Here is a 26619-nt window from a genome sequence, read left to right on the forward strand (position 1 = left end):
TTTCTCCCTCATGTGGGGTTTCTGCATACTCAGGAGAAATTGCACTACAAATTGTATGGTGCAATTTCTCCTCTTATCCTTATGAAAATACAAACTTTGCGGCCAGAATAACATTTTTGTGGTGAAAATGTGATATTTCACCACAAAAATCTGTTCTGGAGAGGCATGCTGCTGTAATCATACCATTTACACCTGTCAACCAGAAACAGTGGTGTATTATTATTAATAATAATAATAATATTATTTCTTGTTTGAAACTAGTGGCTTTTGGTAATTGACAATTGTGATTATATGTTAATTATCTAAGTGTTAAATGTTTTCCTTTGGTCTTTAACTTTACCCTACTAGGAGAACTTGTTGCCTTAAAGAAAGTGCGTCTCGATAACGAGAAAGAAGGCTTTCCAATAACTGCAATCCGAGAGATTAAAATCCTCCGACAGCTCATCCACAGAAGTGTTGTGAACATGAAGGAGATAGTCACCGATAAGCAGGATGCTCTAGACTTTAAGAAAGACAGAGGTGACAGCAGAAACGATTACTGTTTAGTTCTGAATTAAAACGTATACAGCATTTCTAACTTTGCTATTTTTTTTCCTGTTTTAGGTGCCTTTTACTTGGTCTTTGAATATATGGATCATGATCTTATGGGGCTGCTAGAATCTGGTTTGGTACAATTCTCCGAAGACCATATAAAATCTTTCATGAAACAATTAATGGAAGGCCTTGATTACTGTCACAAGAAGAATTTCCTGCATAGGGACATCAAGTGCTCCAACATCTTGTTAAACAACAGGTAGGAGACTGCGCCTTCTTCTTCTTCTCTGTAGATCCTGGTTTAAGAGTCCTAAACATTCATATGATATTCTTGTTGTAGTGGGCAGATTAAGCTGGCTGATTTTGGACTGGCACGGTTATATAACTCCGAAGAAAGGTAAGTAGTGTCATTTATTGCGCTTAGTCTATTTTTTTCCTTCTCAATCAGTCCCGCTCCATTGAAGTTGTCCGATAAGTGTAAGATTTTTTTCGTCTACCACTCTACAGCATAAAAAGAAGGTTCAAAACGTAAAACTCTTCTGTTAGCCACAGTTGAGGGTCTCTGCAGAGTGCAGTTCATGCACTGGGGGTCTCGGTTTAACTGTGGAAGCCCACTAATCACTGGGATTTACAGCAGACAAATCAGCGATCAATTCATAGAGATTATTGAATAGTTTTATTGTACTCTTATTTGAGACTAGATGGAGGCCCAATGCTATCGCATCGGGAGGGCGGTAATGTCACGATGGGGCCAGGCATGCGGCACTGTTGTTGCCTAATGGCATCCTGTGATAATCTAATGACTTTTGAATCAGGGGACTCATGTGCTTGACACCTACGCTTATATGCGTTGTTTTTGTCCCAGCAATGCTGTTGCTCTTCAAGAGTCTCATTTGCCCTTTGTTGTCTTCAACGTCGTGCCTTTGCTGCTTTTCTTTCATTGTCATTGGCGTACTTTTAGAGGAGCCATGTTGGCATTGATATTTGCTTTTTAAAGGGGTTTTCCCACAAACAATAGTTCATTTTAAAAATAGTTGTGTCTGACCGTGTACCGAACATACCACAGCGCCTGGGCAGGCGATGAAGCAAAAGACAATACTGACATTACAGCAGGAGACCGCAGAGGATACATTTTGTGAGGTAAAATATTTTTTAAAAACAGCCTGTGAAATATTTTACCTCACAAAATAAATCCACTGTGATCCCCTGCTGTAACGTCAGTATTATCTTTTGCTTCCTCCCCCGCCCAGGAGATGTGGTATGCTCCGTACACGGTCAGACACAGTAAATTTTTTAAATAAACTTTTGTTTGTGGGAGAACCCTTTTAATGTGCCAGTCTTCCTCTGCCTGTAGACACGTCGCACATCTGCTGCCGAATGATTCACTGCACCTGCACGTAATTTGCGCAGGTGCAGTAAATTGGACCGCCGCCATCTTTGTGCAGACAGCGGCGGTCACATTAAAACTGCGCATGCACTCTTCCTGTACAAAGATGGCGGCAGTCAGCGAATCATTCAGCTGATCCCGGCGGTGGCTTATTCGCGACGGTGTTCCGCTGGTGGTACCACGCAAGAGGCTGTAAGTGTGAGTGGGTGCTTGTGAATGTGTGAGTGTATGAGGTGCGTACGGCGTATAGAGTGTGTGTGGTGCGACGGTGTTCCGCTGGTGGTACCGTGCAATAGGTTGGTACCAGCAGCAGTTTCCATATTGAGAGACCAATCACTTGGGTGTCCCAATATGGCGGTCGGTGAACTTCCTCCGCTTGGAATTCTGGGATATGGTGAAGTCTGGACAGAACAGGAAATGAAAACATTACAAGGCAATTATATAAATAGATGGTTTTGTGCATTGGTAATTATCACAAACGCCAGTAGTCGGGAGCATCCTGGGAATTCGTACAAGATATAACTCTGCCATGATAATATGTTAATTAGTATAGTACGACAGGATCATTTCCAATACCTAATACAGCCTTCTCTTTCTAGCCGTCCGTACACAAATAAGGTGATAACACTCTGGTACCGACCTCCAGAGCTGCTGCTGGGAGAGGAGAAATACACTCCTGCCATCGATGTGTGGAGTTGTGGGTAAGATGATGTACCTAAGCTGATAAATAGCAATCAGTATTGTGTGAACCTGTAAACTGGATCCCGAAACAATCGAAAATAATTTAACTCAAATTTATGCTCTTCACCTTTTTTTATTTCCCTCCAGCTGTATCTTGGGTGAACTTTTCACAAAGAAACCTATATTCCAGGCTAACCAGGAGTTGGCACAACTTGAATTAATTAGGTACATTTATTTATCTATTTTCTTTAATTCTCCTGTATATACTTATTTGCATCGTACAGCAGGAAGTCTGTTCCTGGAGGGAATAATCTTTATTATAGGAAAATTGATTTGATTTCAGTATAAACCACTGAGCAAAAGAAAATCATAAAGAAAAGCATAGAGCTGCAGACAGTGGTCGGAGGCCCATAGCAAAATGACTCATTCTTCCTTCAGACTGTTGGATTTGTTCTAGTACATAAAATGTGTTTTGCTGCTCAATTAGTGTTGGATTTATTCCAATGAAGGAGACTAATCTATTTTATCTATGTGGGTGTAGACTTGTCAGACTTTTATAATGATGTCATTAATGGCCCAATGAAGTTTACAGAGTATCTGCCGTTTTAATGTTTTTGATAAATCCATAGTACACAAGAAAATAAGAAACTTTAATGTATCTTAACCCCTTACCGACCTCCGCCGTACTATTACAGCGGCGGTCGGGTCCCCTGCTTTGATGTGGTCTCTGGTGGTGAGCCCACCTCAAAGCCGGAACATGTCAGCTGTTTTGAACAGCTGACATGTGCCCGCAATAGCGGCTGGTGAAATCGTGATTCACCCGCCGCTGTTAACTAGTTAAATGCCGCTGTCAAACGCTGACAGCGGAATTTAAACTGCTCTTCCGGACGGAAATGAGCACATCGACTACCCCCGTCACATGATCGGGGGTCAGCGATGCGTCAGGAGAGTAACCATAGAGGTCCTTTAGACCTCTATGGTTACTGATGCCGGCCTGCTGTGAACGCCACCCTGTGGTCGGCGCTCATAGCAAGCAATAGGAGCGATCTGATGATCGCTGCTATGTAGCAGAGGTGATCAGGCTATGCCAGCTTCTAGCCTCCCATGGAGGCTATTGAAGCATGGCAAAAGTAAAAAAAAAAGTTTAAAAAAAATATGAAAAAAATAAAAGTTTAAATCACCCCCTTTCGCCCCATTCAAAATAAAACAATAATAAAAAAAAAAAATCAAACCTACACATATTTGGTATCGCCGTTCAGAATCGCCCGATCTATCAATAAAAAAGGATTAACCTGATCGCTTAACAGCGTAGTGAGAAAAAAAAATAGAAACGCCAGAATTACGGTTTTTTGGTCGCCACGACATTGCATTAAAATGTAATAACGGGCGATTAAAAGAACTTATCTGCACCAAAATGGTATCATTAAAAACGCCAGCTTGACACGCAAAAAATAAGCCCTCACCCACCCGAGATCACGAAAAATGGAGACGCTACGGATAGCGACCATGGATGCATTTGTGTGCCAGTGCCATCTAAAAAGGTAATATGAATAGTGGTAGTTACCACCTTTGACCTGGTGCATGTGAGGGATGTCTGTAACTTCCTTTTGGAGATATTCAGTGGGGATTATACATATGTCATAGCCCTATGGGCATTACAATAGGGTGGTGACACTATTGATCATAAGGGTTAGATCCCGCCCCTATAGCCGGTATTCCAGCATAGGGCAATATAACATATAATGTATTGACAGGGTCCCTACAGACACTTTGTCCATAGTGGCTGCACCACGATAAACAGATTATCCCCTTTCTACTTTTTTTGCTCCATGGGTAGTACCCCTATATACATTAAGCTGATAGCAGCGGTATTATGATTTTTTGATGTATACGTTCTTTCCTTCTTTGTACTAACAATATGTAAATAGATCTAAAAGTGATCTTTACTTCGGTCTGCATATCATGGCTTGGCACAGTTGCACTTTTGTTTGCTGCATGCACATGCTTCCCACTTTATTCCATTTGTCCTATACTATTTTTACATTGTGTCTTTTTATGGAATAATAAATCTTTTTGTGTTATTTTTGACTGTTTTGGTCGTTTTTCTGTGGTTTCCACACCCCTGTTTTAGTATTTTTTTGACAACTAGTCGATATAATGTCCCATGATGAACAACAAATGATAGCGTTAGTCAGTGATAAATATGTTGTTACTAGCTGTTTCCAGCCAGCTAACGCTCGGCATGCTCATTGCTATCTAATTAACGCTGCTAGTGATTAAACTAAAGTAAATAATGACAACATTCAATAGCGCTTATGCAGGTGGTAAATTAACTTAAAATGAAGTTAATAAAAGTAATAATAATTAAAAACCAGAATAATACTAATACATTTTATTCACAGTGTAAAATCAAAAGCAGACTGGATTCGTGTGGTAATGTGTGGGGACGGAGCCTCGTGTGGTAATGTGGAGGGATGGAGCCTCGTATGGTAAAGTGTGAGGATGGAACCTCGTGTGGTAATGTGTGGGTACGGAGCCTCGTGTGGTAATGTGTGGGGACGCAGCCTCATGTGGTAATGTGTGGGGACGCAGCCTCATGTAGTAATGTGGAGGGACGGAGCCTCGTATGGTAAAGTGTGAGGATGGAACCTCGTGTGGTAATGTGTGGGTACGGAGCCTCGTGTGGTAATGTGTGGGGACGGAGCCTCGTGTGGTAATGTGTGGGGACGGAGTCTCGTGTGGTAATGTGTGGGGACGGAGCCTCGTGTGGTAATGTGAGGGGCGGGATTATGTGTGGTAATATGGTGGGGGGGCGGGATTATGTGGTAATATGGTGGGGGGCGGGATTGTGTGTGGTAATGTGGTGGGGAGCGGGATTGTGTGTGGGAATGTGGTGGGAGGCGGGATTATGTGTGGTGATGGGGTGGGGGCGGAGCTACTGTGCAGGGGGCGTGATTATCTGTGGTAATGTGGGGGGCGGGGTTGTGGTGATGTGGGGGGGCGGGATTATGTGTGGTAAAGGGGTGGGGGGCGGGATTATGTGTGGTGATGGGGTGGGGGCGGAGCTACTGTGAAGGGGGCGTGATTGTGGTAATGTGGGGGGCAGGGTTGTGTGGTGGGGGGGCGGGATTGTGTGTGGTAATGTGGTGGGGGGCGGGATTATGTGGTAATGTGGTGGAGGGGCAGGATTATGTGTGGTAATGTGGTGGGGGTGGGATTGTGTGGTAATGTGGTGGGGGGCGGGATTGTGTGGTAATGTGGTGGGGGGCGGGATTGTGTGTGGTAATGTGGTGGGTGGGCGGGTTTGTGTGTGGTAATGTGGTGGGGGGGCGGGATTGTGTGTGGTAATGTGGTGGGGGGCGGGATTGTGTGTGGTAATGTGGGGCGGGATTATGTGTGGTGATGTGGGGGGAGGAGCTAGTGTGCAGGGGTCGGGATTAGCGAGTAATCACGATGCCTCATATATATATAGATATACCATTATCTTTCTATGGGGTATAGGAAAATTGCGCAATTTTTTATTCTTTTTTTTTTTAGCAAAGTTTGGAAAAAATTTTTTACCACTCAGATAAAGCGTAACTTAGCCATGTTTGGTGTCTATGAACTCGTAATCAAAAAGAAGTCTAGCACTATTTGATTTGTATTGATGGTCTGGGAACCTAGTCTAGGCACTATTCTGTGACTGTGCACACGGTGTTTTCACTTATATGAACTCGTAATGACCTGGCGAATCAAAATGGCAGGACAGTTTTAGCATTTAGTGAACCTAGCAAAAAAGCCAAACAAAAAACAAGTGTGGGATTGCACTTTTTTTGCAATTTCACCGTGCTTGGAATTTTTTTTTCCCGTTTTCTAGTACTCGACATGCTAAAACCAATGATGACGTTGAAAAGTGCAACTTGTCCTGCAAAAAACAAGTCCTCACATGGCCATATTGATGGAAAAGTAAAAAAGTTATGGCTCTGGGAAGGAGGGGAGCGAAAAACAAGAACGCAAAAACGGAAAAGGGCCAGGTCGTGAAGGGGTTAATAGAGAAAGCTATCGGATTGCCGATAGCTGCTACTGCGCAGGCGCGGCCAGCGCCAGTTTCAGACAGATTTTTTTTTAAATTTATGTATGCCATCAAAAACAATAATTAAATATATTATTTATGAGGTCATGCTGCAGCACCGAGGCCTGCCTGCAGAAGGTTATATAATATATATGGCTAGGTGAGGGCTTGTTTTTTTGCGTGCGGGGTTTTACCATGTTGTGTACTAGAAAACGGGGAAAATAATTCAAGTGCAGTGAAATTGCAAAAATAGTGCAATTCCACAACTGTTTTACTAAGGTTTAGTAATGGATAGGTGTCTTATAGGCGCTTCTCCGTTGCTAAGCTGTGGGCTTGATGTCACCTGTGACATCAAGCCCACAACTATTACCCCACTTGCCGCTGCTACAGGGAGAATGAGAGCTGTGTTCAACACTAAGCGCCGGGAAACAGCGCTTACTGTAATGCTTCTTCCCTGGTGCCCGTCCATGTGGCACTGGTGCAGCACACGCATGCCACACGTGTGCCGCAAGTATTACACACACGGACTCTGACCCCTCCGGTACCGGAAATAACAGGACGTGTGAAAGAGGCCTTATTGCAAGATTTAATGTTTGGCTGCTGTCACACACTAAAAGACATTTTTTACTTCAAAATAGTTTGCATCACCATATTTTGAGAGCTATAATTTTTCCATATTTCGGCCCACAGAGTCATGTGAGGTCTTTTTTTTTTTTTGTGGGACAAGTTGACTTTTTTATTGGTACCATTTTCGGGCACATGGTGTTTTTTGATCGCTTTTTAGTACGATTACAGCAATGCCTCATTTATATCATTTTTTGTGTGTTTTGGCGCTTTTATACAATAAAAACTATTTTGTATAAAAAATAATTATTTTTGCATCCCTTTATTCTAAGAGCTATAACTTTTTTTTATTTTTCTGCTGATGGAGCTGTATGGGGGCTTGTTTTTTGCGGAACAAGATGACTTTTTCATCGGTACCATGATTATTTATATCCGTCTCTATGATCGCGTGTTAATCCACATTTTTTTTGGCCGTTTGATGATAAAGCATTGTTTTTTGCCTTGTTTTTTTTATGGTGTTAGCTAGTGGGACAGTTTTAGGCCATGTTCACACTTTGCGGTTTTTACCGCGGATCCGCGGCGATTTTGATGCTGCGGGTCCGCAGCAGTTTCCATTGCGTTTACATTAACATGTAAACCCTATGGAAACCGCAAACCGCAGTGCACATGCTGCGGGAAAAATCGCGCATAAAGGCAGCGGTTTACAACCCGCAGCATGTCACTTCTTTGTGCAGAATCGCAGCGATTCTGCACCCATAGGAATGCATTGTTCCGCTTACTTCCGCATGGGGCTGTGCCCACGATGCGGGAAGTAAGCAGATAATGTGCAGTTGCTACCCGGGGTGGAGGAGAGGAGACGGGAAGCCTAAATAGTGTAAAAAAGAATTAAAATAAAAAATGATGCTATACTCACCTCTCAGCGCTGCACGCGGCTGTCCGGTCTAGTTGCTGTGCGAGCAGGACCTGCGGTGACGTCGCGGTCACATGACCGTGATGACGCCGCGGTCACATGACCGTGACGTCACGAAGGTCCTTCTCGGGCCTCTCGGCACAGCATCTTTGGAACCGGAGCGCCGCGTGCAGCGCCGAGGAGATCCGGACATCAGAGGGTGAGTATAACCAATTTTTATTATTTTTAACATTACTATTGATGCTGCATATTGCTGCATATGCAGCATCAATAGTATAGGAGTAATCCCGCAGCGGAAATCGCAAAACAAACCGCGATAAATCTGCAGGGATAACCGCAGCGGTTTTGCCCTGCAGATTTATCAATTCCGCTGCGGGAGAACCCGCAGAGCACACCGCAAAGTGTGCACATAGCCTTATAGGTCGGGTCATTACGGATGCGGCAACACCAAATATGTACTTTTAATGGTTAGATTTTATTTTTTTTCGTTCAAATATTTATTTAGTGATAGAATAAATATATTTTTTTTAATTTATTTTTTAAAATATTTTTAGTGATTTAATTTATTCTGACTTTTAAACTTTTTGTCCCACTATGGGACAATCATTTTGTGCAGGCTGATCGCTTCTATAGTTTGCAGATGAAGCAGCATCGCATGCCATATAAGCTACACAACTGTATTTTTTGTACACCAGGTTCACAGTGATAGGTGCCAAAGAAAATTTTGAAGTGACAACAGATCAATTTTTAAAACAATATTAGTTTTTATTCAATTAAATCAAAAACCATAAAAAGATATTCAGGAACGCGAGATAACTGGAAAGAATGGAGATTAAAAAAAGGAAATTACAGCAGACATAAAATTGGCAGTTTTCCTAAATACAGCAATGTTACGCAGCAAAAAAACTACAACAATATTTATATATGATAGTGTATTGTGCAAAAAAATCATTGTTATACATATAATATAATAAAGTGCTTTCACTAATTAACCAATTCGGTACTTCAGATTGCCACTAGAGGGTAGTATTGCTCACTAGGAGTCAAGCATTGCTATATTTATATATCATTAATATATTTTATTCTCTGCCATTAGAGCCAGTTAAATTACCGTATATACTCGAGTATAAGCCGAGATTTTCAGCCCAAATTTTTGGGCTGAAAGTGCCTCTCTCGGCTTATACTCGAGTCACGGTCGGCGGTGGGGTCGGCGGGTGAGGGCGCTGAGGCATACTTACCTAGTCCCGGCGATCCTGGCGCTCCCCCTGCCCGTCACACTGTCTTCGGGTGCCGCAGCTCTTCCCCTGTTCAGCGGTCACGTGGGACCGCTCATTAGAGAAATGATTATGGACTCCACTCCCATAGGGGCGGAGCCGCATAGTCATTTCTCTAATCAGTGGTGCCGGTGACCGCTGACAGAGGAAGAGCTGCGGCACCCGAAGACAGTGTGACAGGCAGGGGGAGCGCCGGGACTAGGTGAGTATTTTATATTCACCTGTCCACGATCCACACGCCAGGCGCCGCCCTGTCTTCGCGTCCTCTTGTTCTGACTGTTCAGGTCAGAGGGCGCGATGACGCATATAGTGTGCACGCCGCCCTCTGCCTGATCAGTCAGTGCGGAGAGACGCCGGGACGGGACGCTGAGGAGCTGCAAGCAAGAGAGGTGAGTATGTGTTTTTTTTTATTGCAGCAGCAGCGTTATATATGGCACAGATTTATATGGCACATCTATGGGGCAACGGTGCAGAGCACTATATATGGCACAGATTTATATGGCACATCTATGGGGCAACAATGAACAGTGCAGAGCATATAAGGCACAGCTTAATAAGGAGCATCTATGGGGCAATAATGAACAGTGCAGAGCATATATGGCACTGCTTTATAAGGAGCATCTATGGGGCAATAATGAACAGTGCAGAGCATATATGGCACTGCTTTATATGGAGCATCTATGGGGCCATAATGAACAGTGCAGAGCACTCTATAATGCACAGCTTTATATGGAGCATCTATGGGGCCATAATGAACGGTGCAGAGCATTCTATATGGCACAGCTTTATATGGAACCTCCTTTGGGGCAATAATGAACGGTATGGAGCATCTAATTTTTATTTTTGAAATTCACCGGTAGCTGCTGTATTTTCCACCCTAGGCTTATACTCGAGTCAATAAGTTTTCCCAGTTTTTTGTGGCAAAATTAGGGGGGTCGGCTTATACTCAGGTCGGCTTATACTCGAGTATATACGGTAGTGTAAATCCCTATCTTTATTCATGTGCCAAATATATAATCTAGCCTGATATACTAAAAGAGAACATCAGTCACCCGAAGGTATATAGATCCCAGTATTAAATAGCCCCCCCCCAAAAAATGGTAGGTACAAATGAAATAATTTAGGGAAACATCACATAAAAATAAGAGCACTGCAGTTCATCAACCTCCTGTCCTGACGCGCACGTTTCGCCGCCCTGCTTCCTAGAGAGCAATACTACCCTCTAGTGGCAATCTGAAATATTTAATTGGTTAATTAGTGAAAGCTTTTTATTATATTATATGTATAACAATTATTATTTTTTTTTTGCACAATGCACTTTATCATATATAACTATTGTTGTAGTTTTTTTGCTGATTAACATTGCTGTATTTAGGAAAACTGCCAATTTTATGTCTGCTGTAATTTCCTTTTTGTAATCTCCATTCTTTCCAGTTATCTCGTGTTCCTGAATATCTTTTTATGTTTTTTTTATTTAATTGAATAAAAACTAATATAGTTTTAAAAATTGATTTGTTGTCACTTAAAATTTTTCTTTGGCACTTATCTCTGTGAACCTGGTGTACAAATAATACAGTTGTGTAGTCTTTTGAAAGATTGAAGCGTTGTCCCTTGGATATGGACTTATTAATTATTTAAGGACTCTTTTTGTCTTGAATTGAATGCCGTATAAGCTGTCAGCTCTGCACTGACGGAGAGACTTGGTGATCATGCGCTGCGCATGACCTGGAAATTTCTTCGCTCTGGTAACCCCGATGTCGTCAGGACATCGGGTTACCATTGCAGCAATTGGGACCCCGCGTCACGTTGCAGGGTCTCCGATCCAAAGGCACAGGGGCTGTCGTCCCCTTCGACGGCTTCCGAAATGGTGGGATCGTGTTCATATTTCTGTGACCTCTCCTGGCTCCTAGTGTCGGCTGTCAGTTGTGAGAATCAGCTGACACCCGGCTGTGATCGGCCACACACCTCCCCCGTGTTCGCGGCCAATCGCGATTATGTACTTTCTTTATCGCCTCTCATTGGGGGACACAGGAACCATGGGTGTATGCTGCTGCCACTAGGAGGCTGACACTATGCAAATAAAAAAGTTAGCTCCTCCTCTGCAGTGTACACCCCACCGACTGGCATTATACTCTTCAGTTTAGCTTAGTGTCAGTAGGAGGTGGACACGGGTCTTTGATTAGACCCTTATCTACCTCAATGTCTGTCGTTTCTTTTCAGGTTTTCCGGAAGGGATACAGGGTGAACAGTCACACCTGTAGTCCCACAAGGCGGACTATGAGTACGGCGTGTACTGCCACCCCGTGTCCTCATAGATCCCTCACCAGGACCAAGATCCTAGCACACAAGCGTGCTTAGAAGTCCGGTCCTTGCTCCGTCACCCACCCACTCGCCCACCAGAGCCTGTCGGTTGCGGAGACGAGGACGTCCATCAGCTCCCTGGACGTCTCATACCTTTTCAGGTTAGTTTCGGCGTGGGATGTTTTAGGTGAGTATTTCCCCTATCCCATCCCAGATCTTTCATAGGGGGGGGCTTTTTTTTTTTTTTTTTGTTAGGGGCCCCCAGACGGTGACCCTCTTATATCTGGTCATCGACTGCATCCATGCAGCAGTGCGGACGGGATTGATTATCGCGCGGTGACCTCCGTAGACACGCGCATTTCTCCCCCCCCCCCATGCTTCATCGGCTTTCTTCCGGCGCGGGGTCCTTACAGGCTGCCGCGCTCCTATCCCCGGTGGTCCTCAATCAGGGGCACCTTGGCAACCTCTCCCATACAGCTCTATGGCTGCCGGGCGCTATTCTGCGGCGCACTACCCGGCGATGCGGTTTATCAAGGGGCACCTCACAGCGCGGCAACCCTGCAGGCTGTCGCGCCGATCCTACTGGCTGTCGCGCCTACTGGCGCCGCAGGTTGTTGCTCACTGCGGCGCCCTTTTCAGCAGCACAGCCTGTAGGCTACTGCACCGCCCGTTCTCCCTTGCGGCGCACCTTTCCGGCGCCGCGGCTCCTCTCTTTGGCCGCCGGCTCCTAATTTAGGCCCCGGCTTCTGCCGGGGCCTACTTCCGGCCCTTGCGGCGCTCTTTTCCGGTGCCGCGGCTCTTTTCCCCTGCCACGGCTCCTAATTTAGGCCCCGGCTTTGGCCGGGGCCTACTTCCGGTTTTCTCTCTCCCCCACTTCTGCCTCTGCGGGCGGGTTTTTTCCCGCCCGTCATATGTGCCCTGCCCACCGGCGCCTCCGTGTCTGGCTCCGCCCCTTTCCTCCAGGGAAACTCGTCTGGTCACCGCTTCACAGCAGCAGGAGCTCGCGCAGCGCGCCCCGCATCTTCGCCACCGCATCTCTTCTGTGGGCACAGCACGATCTGCGGCGGGGTTTTTCTCCAGTCAAGTACTTTGCCATCTTCCAGGACCGGGTCCGTGAGTAGCTGCACTGCAGACTGACACCCCCCTCTGCCTCCACTGTCCCCTAACCTGCTGGCATTTTCTTCAGGGACCTCTCAAAATGTCTATCTCTAAAGGGGGCTGCTCTCGCCCTCCTACTTCTTCCTCTAAGTCTTCTGTCTTAGTCAAATACTTTGCTTGTTCGTCCTGTAACAGCAAACTTCCCTCAGGTCAGTCCTCTCCGCTCTGTCAGGCCTGCAGCAACCTGATTGTTCCCACCGCCCAGGATCCCCCGGCTGATCCGCCCGAGAGTGATACCCCCATCCCAGGCTGGGCCTCCTCTCTGTCTCAATCGGTGGCTGATTTAACACGGGTGTCTCAAACCCTGGTGTCCGTACTGGATCGGTTACCCCTGCAGTTGCCAGCGGGTCGCAGGAACCGCCGCCCGAGCCCTCCTTGATAAGCCACAAAAGGTCCAGACAGGAACGTCGTTCTGAGTCCTCTTCTCGCTCCATCTCGCCACACGGCCCTCCCCTGCGGTCGGTGTCCCCCCGATCCTCCTCCCCTGAGTCAGGCGAGGCTTTCTCTGATGCGCCCTCAGAGGATATTTCAGAGCTGGATTCTAACCAAATCGCCACCATGAGAGATATGGTCCAGAATCTCATTGGGGCAATAAACCAAACCTGTGGCATCAAGGATCCCTCTACGGAACCCGCAGATCAGGCGGTTTCGTTTAGACGGGCCAAACCACCCTCCAAGTTTTTTGCTCCTCATCCTGAATTCGTGGAAATCTTGTCCAGAGAGAGACAAAACCCGACCAGACGTTTTCAGAGGGGAAAACGCGGGGGCGTGTTATATCCTTTTCCTCCAGAGCTTACCGCCAATTGGACGGTCTCTCCCTCGGTGGATCCCCCTGTTTCCAGGCTGTCCACCAACACGGTGCTTCCTCTGTCCGGCGGAGCATCTCTGAAGGACTCTAACGATAGAGTTGTAGAATCCTTCGCGAAGTCAGCCTTTGAAGCAGCTGCGGCGGCGCTATGCCCAGCTTTTGCTTCTACGTGGGTTTCTAAATCCATTTCCAAATGGGCCAAAGATCTCCGTCGAGGTATCCTGGACGGGGCGCCTCCTGCGCAACTAGCGGAGCTTGCCAACCAAATTTCCCACGCTGGTGAATATCTGGTCTCCGCCTCCCTGGATACCGCGTCTTGTGCTGCTCAGGCTTCCAGCAATGCTGTTGCCATCCGCCGGACCGTTTGGCTCAAGGCCTGGCAGGCGGACTTATCTTCCAAGAAGTCCCTTACCAGTCTGCCCTTCCAGGGCTCTCATCTATTTGGTTCCCAGCTGGACCAAATCATTAAGGACGCCACCGGGGGTACAAGTTCTCTTCTCCCCCAGGCTAAGCCTCGTCGCCCTCCTCCTAGACGGCAGTTTCGGCCCTTTCGCCGCTTCGCTGCGTCAAGCTCCTTTTCCCAGCAGCAACAGAGGCCACAGGCACGTCAAGAGAAGAAGGCGGTGTCCTTTAGGCCCACTCCGTCCTGGCGTCCTCGCTACTCCCAGGGCAGATCCTCCAGGCCCAGGACTGGAAGATCCACCTCTGCATGACTCTCGGCAAGACTCCAGCTCAACTCCCAGGTTGGGCGGCCGTCTTCTCTTTTTCAGGGACGTCTGGCTTTCCGCAGTAGAAAACGCATGGGTCAGGGAAGTTGTATCCTCGGGATACAAGATAGAGTTCGTTTCACGACCCCGGGATCGTTTCTTCGGATCCCGTCCTCCAAGAGATCCCGCTCTAGTTCCGGGCTTCTTCGCAGCCATCGCTTCTCTCCTCAAAGCCGGAGTAATCGTTCCCGTCCCAGAAAAAGAACGGTTCACGGGTTTCTACTCGAACCTTTTTGTTGTACCGAAAAAAGACGGCAAGGTTCGCCCCATTCTGGACCTTAAATTGCTGTACAGGAGAGTTCGTCTGAGACACTTCAGGATGGAATCCCTTCGTTCAGTAATTGCTTCGATGGAGGCCCAGGAATTTCTGTGCTCAATAGATATCCAGGACGCCTACCTCCATGTCCTGATATTTCCCGGTCATCACCGTTTCCTGCGCTTTGCAGTGCTCCGGGAACATTTTCAGTTCGTCGCCCTGCCGTTTGGCCTCGCAGCCGCTACAAGGGTGTTCACGAAGATCATGGCGGCTCTGATGGCCATCTTGAGAGTCAGAGGCCTGGTCCTATTTCCATACCTCGACGACATCCTCATCAAGGCTCCGTCTTTTTCTCAGGCTCACGAAAGCCTGTCCATTGTTCTCGACACCTTAGTCCGTTTCGGGTGGCTGGTCAACCGGAAGAAATCCTGTCTTATTCCTTCTCAGCGCATCATCTTCCTGGCATGCTCTTCGACACTCGTCAGACCAGAGTCTTCCTTCCCAAAGACAAGAGATCCACTCTTTGTCGGGACATACGCTTACTCCAGGGTCCTCGGCCTCCCTCCCTCCGATCGGCCATGAGGGTTCTGGGAAGGATGGTAGCAACATTGGAAGCGATTCCCTTCGCCCAATTTCACTCGCGACCCCTCCAGCAAGCCATTCTGTCTCAATGGGACAGGTCTGTCTTCTCCCTGGATCGACCGATCCGCCTCTCTTCTCGGGTCAAACGGTCTCTCAACTGGTGGCTGGCGTCACCCCTCGTCTCCCAGGGCAGGTCCTTCCTTCCAGTTCACTGGCAGGTGGTGACGACGGACGCCAGCCTGCTCGGCTGGGGTGCGGTTTTTCGCCACCTGACGGTCCAGGGCCATTGGTCGTCGCAGGAGTCATCTCTGCCAATCAATATCCTCGAAATTCGGGCCATCTTTCTGTCCCTCCGCCACTGGGAAAGGATTCTCAGGGGCCTGCCAGTCCGGATCCAGACGGACAACGCCACGGCCGTGGCTTATGTCAACCATCAGGGGGGGACCCGGAGCTCCTTGGCCCTTGCCGAGGTATCCAAGATCCTCCTTTGGGCAGAGGCAACAGTTCCGGTGATATCCGCAGTGCATATCTCCGGCGTGGACAACTGGGCCGCCGACTTCCTCAGCCGCGAGGGCCTCGCGGCAGGGGAATGGTCCTTGCATCCGGAGGTCTTCCATCAGATTTGTCTTCGATGGGGGACTCCAGACGTGGACCTCACGGCGTCCCGAATGAACAGGAAGGTTCCGCAGTTCGTCTCCAGGTCTCGCGATCCTCTCGCAGTGGGCGTCAACGCTCTAGCCATCCCTTGGTCACAGTTCGTGCTGCCCTACCTGTTCCCTCCCCTTCCATTACTTCCCAAACTGTTGAAGAAGATCAAGGCGGAAGGGGTGCCGGTCATCCTGATCGCCCCGGATTGGCCCAGGAGAGCTTGGTTCGCAGAGCTCGTCAACCTTCTCGCGGACGCTCCCTGGCGCCTTCCAGACAGGCCCGATCTGCTGTCTCAGGGTCCGATCTGCCACTTGAATTCTCGGTCGCTCAGTTTAACGGCGTGGCTGTTGAGACCGCGGTTCTAAGAGCGTCCGGCCTTTCGGACCGGGTGATTCACACCATGATTCAGGCTCGGAAGCCTTCGTCTTCCAGGATCTACTACCGGACCTGGAAGGCTTACTTCCGTTGGTGTGAGTCCAACCGCGTTCCATCTATGACCTATTCACTGCCTTCTCTTTTGGCCTTCCTTCAGGCAGGACTGGATTCGGGCCTGGCTCTTAGTTCCTTGAAGGGCCAGGTCTCTTTCAGAAGACTTTAGCTTCTCGGCCACAGGTTAAGACCTTCCTTCAGGGAGTAGCCCACGCTGTCCCGCCGTACAGGGCCCCTGTGGATGCATGGGATTTAAACCTGGTACTGGACGTTCTGAGGGTTTCTCTCTTTGAGCCTCTCAGGGAGGTTCCCCTGTCAGTTCTATCTTGGAAGGTGGCTTTTCTTGTGGCCATCACTTCTATCCGCCGCGTTTCCGAGCTGGCGGCCCTGTCTTGCCGTCCTCCGTTCCTGGTCATCCACCAGGACAAGGTGGTCCTCAGGCCTCTGCCTTCTTTTCTTCCTAAGGTGGTTTCCACTTTCCACCTCAACGAGGACATCGTTCTTCCTTCTTTTTGTCCAGCTCCGACTCATCCTCTGGAGCGATCGTTGAACAAGCTGGACCTCGTCAGGGCAGTGAAGATCTATCTGGATAGAACCTCCACTTTTCGGAAGACTGATTCCTTTTTCGTCATTCCTGATGGCTCGCGCAGAGGCCAGCCGGCTTCTAAGGCGACTATTGCTCGCTGGATCAGAATGGCAATCTTGGAGGCTTACCGGGTCAAGAACAGAGTGCCTCCTCCTGGGATCAAGGCTCACTCTACCCGGGCAGTCGGCGCCTCCTGGGCGGTGCGCCACAGGGCTTCCGCCCTACAGCTTTGCAAAGCGGCAACTTGGTCTTCCATCCACACGTTCGCCAAATTTTACAAGGTCCATACCTACGCTTCGGCGGACGCCAGCCTAGGCAGAAGGATCTTGCAGGCGGCAGTGGTGAGTCCTCTGACCTGATGGAAGTCTGTTTTCCCGCCCTAGGGACTGCTTTGGGACGTCCCATGGTTCCTGTGTCCCCCATTGAGAGGCGATAAAGAAAACAGGATTTTTGGTTGCTTACCGTAAAATCTGTTTCTTGGAGCCTCCATTGGGGGACATAGCTCCCTCCCAATGTTTCTGTTATATGTTATATGACTGTTCTCACGTTTACAGTTCTCAAGTTTGTGGTTATGGTTTTTCAACCTTGTTCATTATCTCCTACTGCTTTCTCACTAACTGAAGAGTATAATGCCAGTCGGTGGGGTGTACACTGCAGAGGAGGAGCTAACTTTTTTATTTGCATAGTGTCAGCCTCCTAGTGGCAGCAGCATACACCCATGGTTCCTGTGTCCCCCAATGGAGGCTCCAAGAAACAGATTTTACGGTAAGCAACCAAAAATCCTGTTATTCTGTCCATGCAAGTAAGTCTCGGGTCACATGGACAGAATAGTACAATGGATGGCATAGAGGGGTTAAAAAATTTGAAAAAAAAATGTCATTTTCCGAGACCCATAGCATCTGTTTTTTGTGATCTGCGTCTGGGTGAGGGCTTCTTTTTTGCATGCCGAGCTAGCGTTTTTAATTATAGCATTTTCGTGTGGATACAATCTTTTGATTGCTCATTATTGCATTTTAATGCAATGTTGCAGCGTCCAAAAAAACGTGATTCTGGTGTTTTGACCTTTTTTTTTTCGTTTACCGATCAAATGAATTATTTTTATAACTTAATAGATCGGACAACTCTGACAAATATGTATGTGCATTTCTGGACCCATTACTTTTGCCTGAGACTGATTCCCAACAGCTCGGGGCAGCACGGTGGCTCAGTGGTTAGCACTGCAGCCTTGCTGCGTTGGGGTCCTGGGTTCAAATCCCACCAAGGACAACATCTGCAAGGTGTTTGTATGTTCTCCCTGTGTTTGCGTGGGTTTCCTCCTGGTACTCCGGTTTCCTCCCACATTCCAACTGATAGGGATTCTAGATTGTGAGCCCCATCGAGGACAGCGATGATGATGTGTGCAAACTGTAAAGTGCTGTGAAATATGTTAGCGCTATATAAAAATAAAGATTATTATTTAAAGATTAACAAACATCTGGATAGTTAGTCTCCCATGACCATGTCATACGGTTTTGAGAATAGACGTCTGATGTAAAGAGTTCATATCTTCAGTCTGTCCAGGTGGTCTATAATAAACAACCACAATAGTTTCATTTCTGTTCTTCTCGTGTTCTTACCCAAACTGTTTCTGCAGAGCTACCATTTTCTAAAGCTTGGGTATCTGTGGAGATATGTTTTCCTAACATAGAATTCAAAGTCTCTGCATCTAGTCTGTCATTTTCTGCTGTCATTTATTCCTACGTGTTTTAGTAGGCTTGGTTAGTTGTCTGTAGCACTGAGGAGTCTTGATACCCTACCAGATGCATCTGTGATTTGGGCATGTAGAAGGCAGCACACTTCTCGAGAGGTAATGTCCGGTCGGCAGATACCGGTTTCTGTTCTCTGTTCTTCTCAGCAGGGAATCCCCCATGACCACCACTCTCCTTTTTTTCTTCACCACAGTGCTTCTTTTTCTACCTTCAAGAGGCTTCTTGTTTCTTACTAGAGGTTTTTTTTGTTTTGTTTTTTTTTGCAAGTAAAGCAATTTTTTTAATGTAAATCTTCAAAATTTTGCTGCGTGAGAGCCTGGTAGTGGTTCTCCAGCAGTATGGGTGCTGATTGCCTCCTCATCCTCCTGCTTCTTTGGGTCACATGCTACCACTTCTCTTCTTCTGCAGGTATATTAAAAGGTGCTTCTCTTCGAATATTCCGAATAGATATTTCTACTCTGTCATTAGCTTCTGCAGGAACACTGAAAAGTTCTTCTGTTGCAACATTCTGAAGAGATTCTTCTTCTGTTCTGTCAAGGAAATCCTCATAATCTTCAATGTAGCTATTCTCTACGTAAGACTTTGCACCTTTTCCTCCAACAGAGTCATAAGCTTGAAGACACAAAAGAGCACAGTAAAACCAAAAGCACTCCGTTGCAAAAAAATCACAGTAATCAGCAAGTGCTACTAAAAAGATGTAAAAAACAGGGTATTTGGTTGATAATTTTTTTGCAAAAAATGTATACTAAGCTGCTCCACCAAACGTCAAAGTATACCCATATAGAGCAGTCCTAACTGATGTATGCAATATATGTATATTACCTGTAAGAGCAGGGTTCAGAGAGGAAATGTCCATGTGGACATGCTGAGTGGAACAGCTTTTGTGCAGATAGCCCACAAGGAGTGGTGGGTAATTCCCTAGTCTTGTAGACACAAGAGAACAATTATGGAAACAGTAACACATGGGCTACTTGCACAGTGAACAAGTCTATAGGAACATGTTCACACACCACCAAGAAACTTGAAGACACAAAAGAGCACAGTAAAACCAAAAACACTCCTTTGCAAAAAAAAAAAAGTTTCTGTTTCCAGAGTCATAAGCTTGCATTTCTGACAAGTAAAGTTTGGGTTTTCCTCTGGCAAGTCTGTAAACATATAACACGCATTGCAGCGCACCATATGGGTAATCATTTTACATGTTGAGCAAAATGAATTTCTATTGAATCGCCATAAAGATCCGGGGCATGGTTTTTCAAATTTTTTTCAGGCAGCTCGACCCAGCTACACCCATAGATCCTTAGACTCGCGGCTACTCTTCGCTCTTCCTAGAATGCTCCAGAAATATTTATAGCAGGGGTCCTCAAACTTTATGAACAGGGGGCCAGTTCATGGTCCCTCAGACCATTGGAGGGCCGGAATATAGTTTTATAAAAAAAAAAGCCCTGAACAAATTCCTATGCACACTGCACATATCTTATTTTGAAGTTAAAAAACCCAAAACATGAACAAATACAATATTTAAAATGAAGAACAGGTAAAGTTAAATCAACAAACTTACCGATATTTCAATGGGAACTATGGGCCTGCTTTTGGCTAATGAGATGGTCCATGTCCGGTTCCATATTTTTCACTGCTAGTCATAACAAGTGAAGCAGTTGTTCTCTTTCTTGATATCATTATATCATTGTTTCCTAGGGATTCCAAATTGCTATTAGTAAAATACGAATATATCTATCTATCTATCTATATCTAGCGCTGCAAAAACAATATAACCGCAATAAAATTGCCCACACGAGACATACAGACTGCACTGCCCATCAGGCAGTCTGATCAGTGCCCATCAATGCATCCTCGCCAGTCCATATCCTTTCAGCCTCACCAGTGCCCATATTGGTGGAGCTCTGCTTTTACTTCAGGCTCAGACTGGTGTGATGCGAGAGTCTCCAAAAGGTAGGTAAATGTCTCCAATAGGCAGCATTGGTCCCCAATAGGCAGGTAAATGTCCCCAAAAGGAAGCATTAGTCCCCAATAGGCAGGTAAAAGTCCCCAATAGGCGGTATAGGTCCCCAATAGGCAACATAGGTCCCCAATAGGCATGATAGACCGGACCTAGTGTTTAAAAAAAAAAAAAAAAAAATACCAGTACTCACCTATGTCCCCTGCTGCTCGGAAGAGGCGCCCGCTTGACTCCGTCTTCTTCTGGCACAGGCGGCGTGACGACAATCGCGTGGTCTGTGTTGCATACGAAGGGCCGCGTATCGCCTTTCCTCGCCGCCTAGTCGTTCCTCCCGCAAATACAGGGCCCGCTGGCATTGAACTGTAGTGAAGTTCAATGTCGGCCAGGCCCAGGGGCCAGATATATGTCCGTGGCGGGCCGTAGTTTGAGGACCCCTGATTTATAGCGTCACTCCAGGGGTGCAATAAAAAAAACCGCTGGAGTGGAGTTTGAGGGTATGTTTCCACGGTAAGTAAACGCTGCTTGTTTGACGCTGCAGCGTCAAACAAGCAGCGTCCAGATGTTCCAGCATAGTGGAGGGGATTTTATGAAATCCCGTCTCCACTATGCGTGGAAACCCACACGCGGCGGCCCTGCGACTCCGGACATGCTGCGCGTCTTTTCAGAACGCAGCATGTCCGTACACCTTGCGGGGACGCAGCGTCCCCGCAAGGCATATCACAGGGCCCTATGGCGAGGGGTGCGATGATCCCGGATGTGTACTGTACACATCCGGCACCATCGCGTCCCAGAAAGGGGGCGGGGCTTAGCGCCGAGCGGCTTCGCCGCTCCGACGATACCGCCGCCCCTCCGGACCGTGGAGCCATACCCTTAAAAGCATCTCGCATTCAGTTTTCAAAGCTGCACTGCTCTCCGCTCCCAAGTGCCAGGGAGTGGTGTTCTCCAGATGATTAACAACTTAATCTGGTGAACTGTGTACTATCTGCACATCTTAGGAGCATCTGGCCAGCTTCAGAGCAGTGCTCACAAGCTCTATAGCAATGGTCTTGTATGCATACGCTTCTTGCCTAAACAACGGCCACTTCTGATAAACTACAGTGTTGGCTGGTAACCGTGACTACTAACAGTAAATTATAGGATTAAAAATTCCTGAGAACAGAGAGAAATTTTAATAAGAGGTACATTTCAAAGTTGCTTTTTTTTTTTTTGTTGTTGTTTTTTTTTTTACATACAATGTGCTTAAAATGGGAAAAAAATTGCAAGAAGCATAAAGTGGTAGAAAATAAAAATACATTGCCACCATTATTTTTACTTTGTTCATTGTATAGTTAAAATGATCTGGAAACGTGATTAGGTCAGTACAATTATGGCGAACTTAAAGGGAACCTGTCACCTGAATTTGGCGGGACCGGTTTTGGGTCATATGGGCGGGGTTTTCGGGTGTTTGATTCACCCTTTCCTTACCCGCTGGCTGCATGCTGGCCGCAATATTGGATTGAAGTTCATTCTCTGTCCTCCGGAATACACGCCTGCGGAAGGCAATATTGCCTTGCGCTGGCGTGTACTCCGGAGGACAGAGAATGAACTTCAATCCAATATTGCGGCCAGCATGCAGCTAGCGGGTAAGAAAGGGTGAATCAAACACCCAAAAACCCCGTCCATATGACCCAAAACCGGTCCCGCCAAATTCAGGTGACAGGTTCCATTTAAATTGGTTTAGTTTTTTGTTTTTTTTAAAGTGATTGAAAAAAAAAAGTAAAGCCTTGTAAAAAAAAATAAAAATAAATAATAATAATTGGATAGTGTTGACTTTTTCTCTGTATTGTGTTTACTGTACTGGTTAATTTTATATTTTGATAGACCATATTTTTATCCATCCAGCGATACCTAATTGTGGTGGGTTTTCTGTTTTTTTTTTTTTTTGTTTTGTTTTTTTTCTTCAAGTCTGTCTTTATATTTAACTGGGGAAATGGTTGTGATAAATTTTTATATTTTTAAAAATTTATATTTTTTATTTATGTTTAAAACTTTCTATTTTGTTCTCATGGTACTTGGCTGAATTTCACAGGAATACCATGATGGTATTCAGCAAGCCCCCTGCTACCATGACCATCCATCGGTACACACCGTACTTGTTGATTTGGAGCTGGTGCACACATCGCTGATCATTCCATTTAAATGCTTGCAGCATCTAAATGGTTACACAGCAGTGATGAAAACAAGCTCCTGTCGCTGCTTTTAAAAACCTATGCTGTCTGTGGAGCAAGCTTAGCTCCTGAGCCCCCTTCACACATGCGAACTCAGCGTGGACGGACTGGTATGACCATTTGCGCTAAGGGGTTAAGCACTAGGCCACTTTTGTGTGACCAAAATGTAATGCTAACACATCTAGTGATTGCTGTGGATTTCTAGCTCACAAGTCTCCCCTCCCCCTCTGTATTCAGCATCTGCTAATTAGATGTATAAGAGTGGGCCTTCACTTTGTGGACACTGAATAAATATTTGAAGTAACGTTCTTCCTCCCAAATAAGTCATAGCAAATATGTTTTCTTACTGGAATTAAATCTGGCTATATTTGTTTTGTAGTCGGCTCTGTGGAAGTCCTTGTCCAGCAGTTTGGCCAGATGTCATTAAATTGCCATATTTTAACACCATGAAGCCCAAGAAACAGTATAGACGACGGTTACGAGAGGAGTTCTCCTTGTGAGTCTAGTTTATTTTCTGTGAAATGTACTTGCAATCTGGCAAACATTAGATCTTATTGTCTTTGTTTTACCAAACTGGGAAATTTCAGTTGTACTGTAATCCATTTAGTTCACTCATGTTTTTAATGTTGTCATTTTGTTAATCTCCATGTAAAAAAAATTTTTTTTTTCCCTGATGACTACAAGCATCCCTACCCCTGCACTGGATCTGCTGGACCACATGCTAACTCTGGACCCCAATAAGCGTTGCACTGCAGAACAGGCTCTCTTGAGCGACTTCCTAAAGGATGTTGATGTCCATAAGATGCCACCACCTGAGTAAGCTCATACAAATCTAAATATTTTGCTACTTCTCAGTAGGCAGTATAATGAGTCTTTTTTACATTGTACAGATGTGTAATATGGACCCTTATAGCCTTCAATGTGTTTGTTAAATCAGTTCATGCCATAGTACAAAGGTATTTACTGTAGACAAATTGTGAAATATAAATTCTTGCAAACTTCTTGTGCCATAATAATTTTTATTTCTATAGCGCTGGCATATTCCGCAGCACTAAACAATTCAGAGGGGACATGTTAAGACAATATCAGACATCACAGTGTAACACATAATTCAAGATACTAATAGGAATTAGAGCTCTGTTCACAAGCTTACAATCATAATCATCATCCAGGCTATGTGTGCAAGGAACTATGTGCATGAGCCTTTAAAGAGATTCTCCCAAGAATGTAATAAAAAGGCTCCATCACATAATTCAAATGGCAGCACGTCCTAATTACATGTCGAATGGGCTGCAGTTTTGAAGAAACCATTCAAAGCTCTTGTTTGACCAAAAATGACTTTCTAATTACCCTCTAGTGCAGTAACTTTCTGATGTCTGTCTTTTCAAGATTTTTCTTTTTACAAGCTATGTAGTCTGCATGTAAAACTCGTTACATGAAACTGGATCCTACATAGTTTATAGTTTGCAAGAAATAAAGCTTAAAAAAAAACAAATGTAAATAAAATTGTTTGATTCAAAGCTTTTCCATGTTTGCCTTCACAAATACAACTTCTCCAGTAAAGTTTGCTGCTAGATCTTGATGTGGATTTGAAAGTTGTAGTATGATATATGGATATATATACAGTGGGTATGGAAAGTATTCAGACCCTTTTAAATGTTTCACTCTTTTTCATTGCAGCAACTTGGTAAATTCTAAAAAGTTCATTTGTTTTCTCATTAATGTACACTCTGCACCCCATCTTGATTGAAAAAAATAGAAATGTAGAAATTCTTGCAAATTTATTAAAGAAAAAACTAAATATCACATGGTCATAAGTATTCAGACCCTTTGCTCAGACACTCATATTTAATTCACATGCTGTCCATTTCCTTGTGATCCTCCATGAGATGGTTCTACTCCTTCATTGGAGTCCTGCTGTGATTAATTAAACTGATAGGACTTGATTTGGAAAGTCACACACCTGTCTGAGACCTCTATGAGCTCACAGTGCCTGTCAGACCAAATGAGAATCATGATGTCAAAGGAACTGGCCAATGCACAGATCTGGCTAAGGTTACAACAGAATTTCTACAGTACTCAAGGTTCCTAGGAGCACAGTGGCCTCCAAAATTCTTAAATGGAAGAAGTTTGGGACCACCAGAAGTCTTACTAGTCCTGGCCGTCCAGCCAAACTGAGCAATTGTGGGAAAAGAGCCTTGGTGAGAGAAGTGAAGAACCAACCCAAGATCACTGTGGCTGAGCTCCAGAGATGCAGTAGGGAGATGGGAGAAAGTTCCACAAAGTCAACTATCACTGCAGCCCTCCACCAGTCTGGCCTTTATGGCAGAGTGGCCCAACGGAAGGCTTTCCTTAGTGCAAGACATATAAAAGCCTGCATAGAGTTTGCTAAAAAAACACATGAAGGACTCCCAGACTATGAGAAAAAAGATTCTCTGGTCTGATGAGACGAAGATAGACTGTTTTGGTGAAAATTCTAAGCGGTATGTGTGGAGAAAACCAGACGCTGCTCATCACCTGCCCAATACAATACCAACAGTGAAACGTGGTGGCAGCATCATGTTATGGGGGTGTTTTACAGCTGCAGGGACAGGACACTGGTTGTCATTGAAGGAAACATGAATGCGGCCAAGTACAGAAATATCCTGGATAGGATTGCTCGATCCGATCATGTAAAATCGGAATTATACCGATTTTCACTATGATCGGAATTCCGAATCCCGATTCCGATCTTTGAATGTGATCGGAAATCGGAAGTGCATTTTTTTTTTTTTTTTTGCACAATGCTTGTGATTGACACATGAACCACCCAGTGAAGAGCCTGTGAAGTGTGGGCACATCCTGAAACGCTAGTAGGCATTTTAACTACTGGCATGACTGTGAATGGCTGTGATCAGGCACTATAAAAGGCTGGCGCCGCCATTTTGTGTTCACTCTACTGTGAATTCAGTTAGGGAGAAGCTTGTCTCTGTCATTAAAGAGAGAGCGAAAATATTGTGTTTCTATTAGCCTTATTGTCCTATCTATTTTAACACCTCCTGTGTTAAAGTACCTTCACTGACTGTGCTTCACTACCCTGTGCTTTTTTTTTCTTAAGACCTGCACAGAGTTCTGTGGAGCCAGCAGCCTCACTGTGCTGCATACACTGGTCTGCTTACTGCATTCTCTGCAGATTGCAGCGCCTGTCTTTTTGCTGTTTCAGCACACCATCCACCAATCTTTTATTTTGCTCGGACTGCAGCCGTTGAGAATTGGATAGAGGGAACAAAAGTTATTTAGCTGGGTGATCCTATACCTCTTATTGAGGACTGGGGAGGTGAGAGAGGTGTGGGAATTGGGAAGTCTTCTTACCTAGTATTAGCAGAATATTTGTAGCTTCCACTTTTGCACTGTAGATTATGCCCCCACGGTGCAACTGCTACAAAAAATTCCTAATACTACCACCTGCATTTTGTGTATGATTGCACTCTAACTGGAATCACCACAATACTTCCAATTAGTGTCGGTTTACACCTCTGTGCAGCAGTCGAGGTGTAATCACACTATCGTATTTTTGTTGTGGGATTGTGCCGCCTTGCACATTCTCACCTAGTATTGGCAGAATATTTGTAGATTCCACTTTTGCACCGTAGATTACGCCCCTACGGTGCAACTGCTACAAAAACTCTGTGATACTTTCAGATTTTGATAAATACAGTTCACACAACACCAGTTCATATTCGTTTAGGCCACACCAGTTTATATTAAAGTTTACGCCAAACTAGATCCAAT

General features: G+C 45.6%; 1 protein-coding gene across 4 annotated transcripts in view; it reads left to right on the forward strand.

The window, feature by feature from the left end:
• The window catches only part of CDK12 (cyclin dependent kinase 12), a 301155-nt gene that overhangs the window by 56215 nt on the left and 218321 nt on the right, over positions 1–26619 (forward strand). For all 4 annotated transcript variants that reach the window (XM_077252347.1, XM_077252346.1, XM_077252349.1 and 1 more), the window contains exons 5-11: positions 349–519; positions 604–793; positions 875–931; positions 2521–2622; positions 2750–2827; positions 23228–23344; positions 23533–23664. In XM_077252347.1, coding sequence (XP_077108462.1) covers positions 349–519; positions 604–793; positions 875–931; positions 2521–2622; positions 2750–2827; positions 23228–23344; positions 23533–23664 — 847 coding nt within the window. The remainder of the gene's footprint in view (positions 1–348; positions 520–603; positions 794–874; positions 932–2520; positions 2623–2749; positions 2828–23227; positions 23345–23532; positions 23665–26619) is intronic.

This window comes from Ranitomeya variabilis, chromosome 4 (genome assembly GCF_051348905.1).
Source record: "Ranitomeya variabilis isolate aRanVar5 chromosome 4, aRanVar5.hap1, whole genome shotgun sequence".
In the NCBI taxonomy this organism is placed as follows: domain Eukaryota; kingdom Metazoa; phylum Chordata; class Amphibia; order Anura; family Dendrobatidae; genus Ranitomeya; species Ranitomeya variabilis.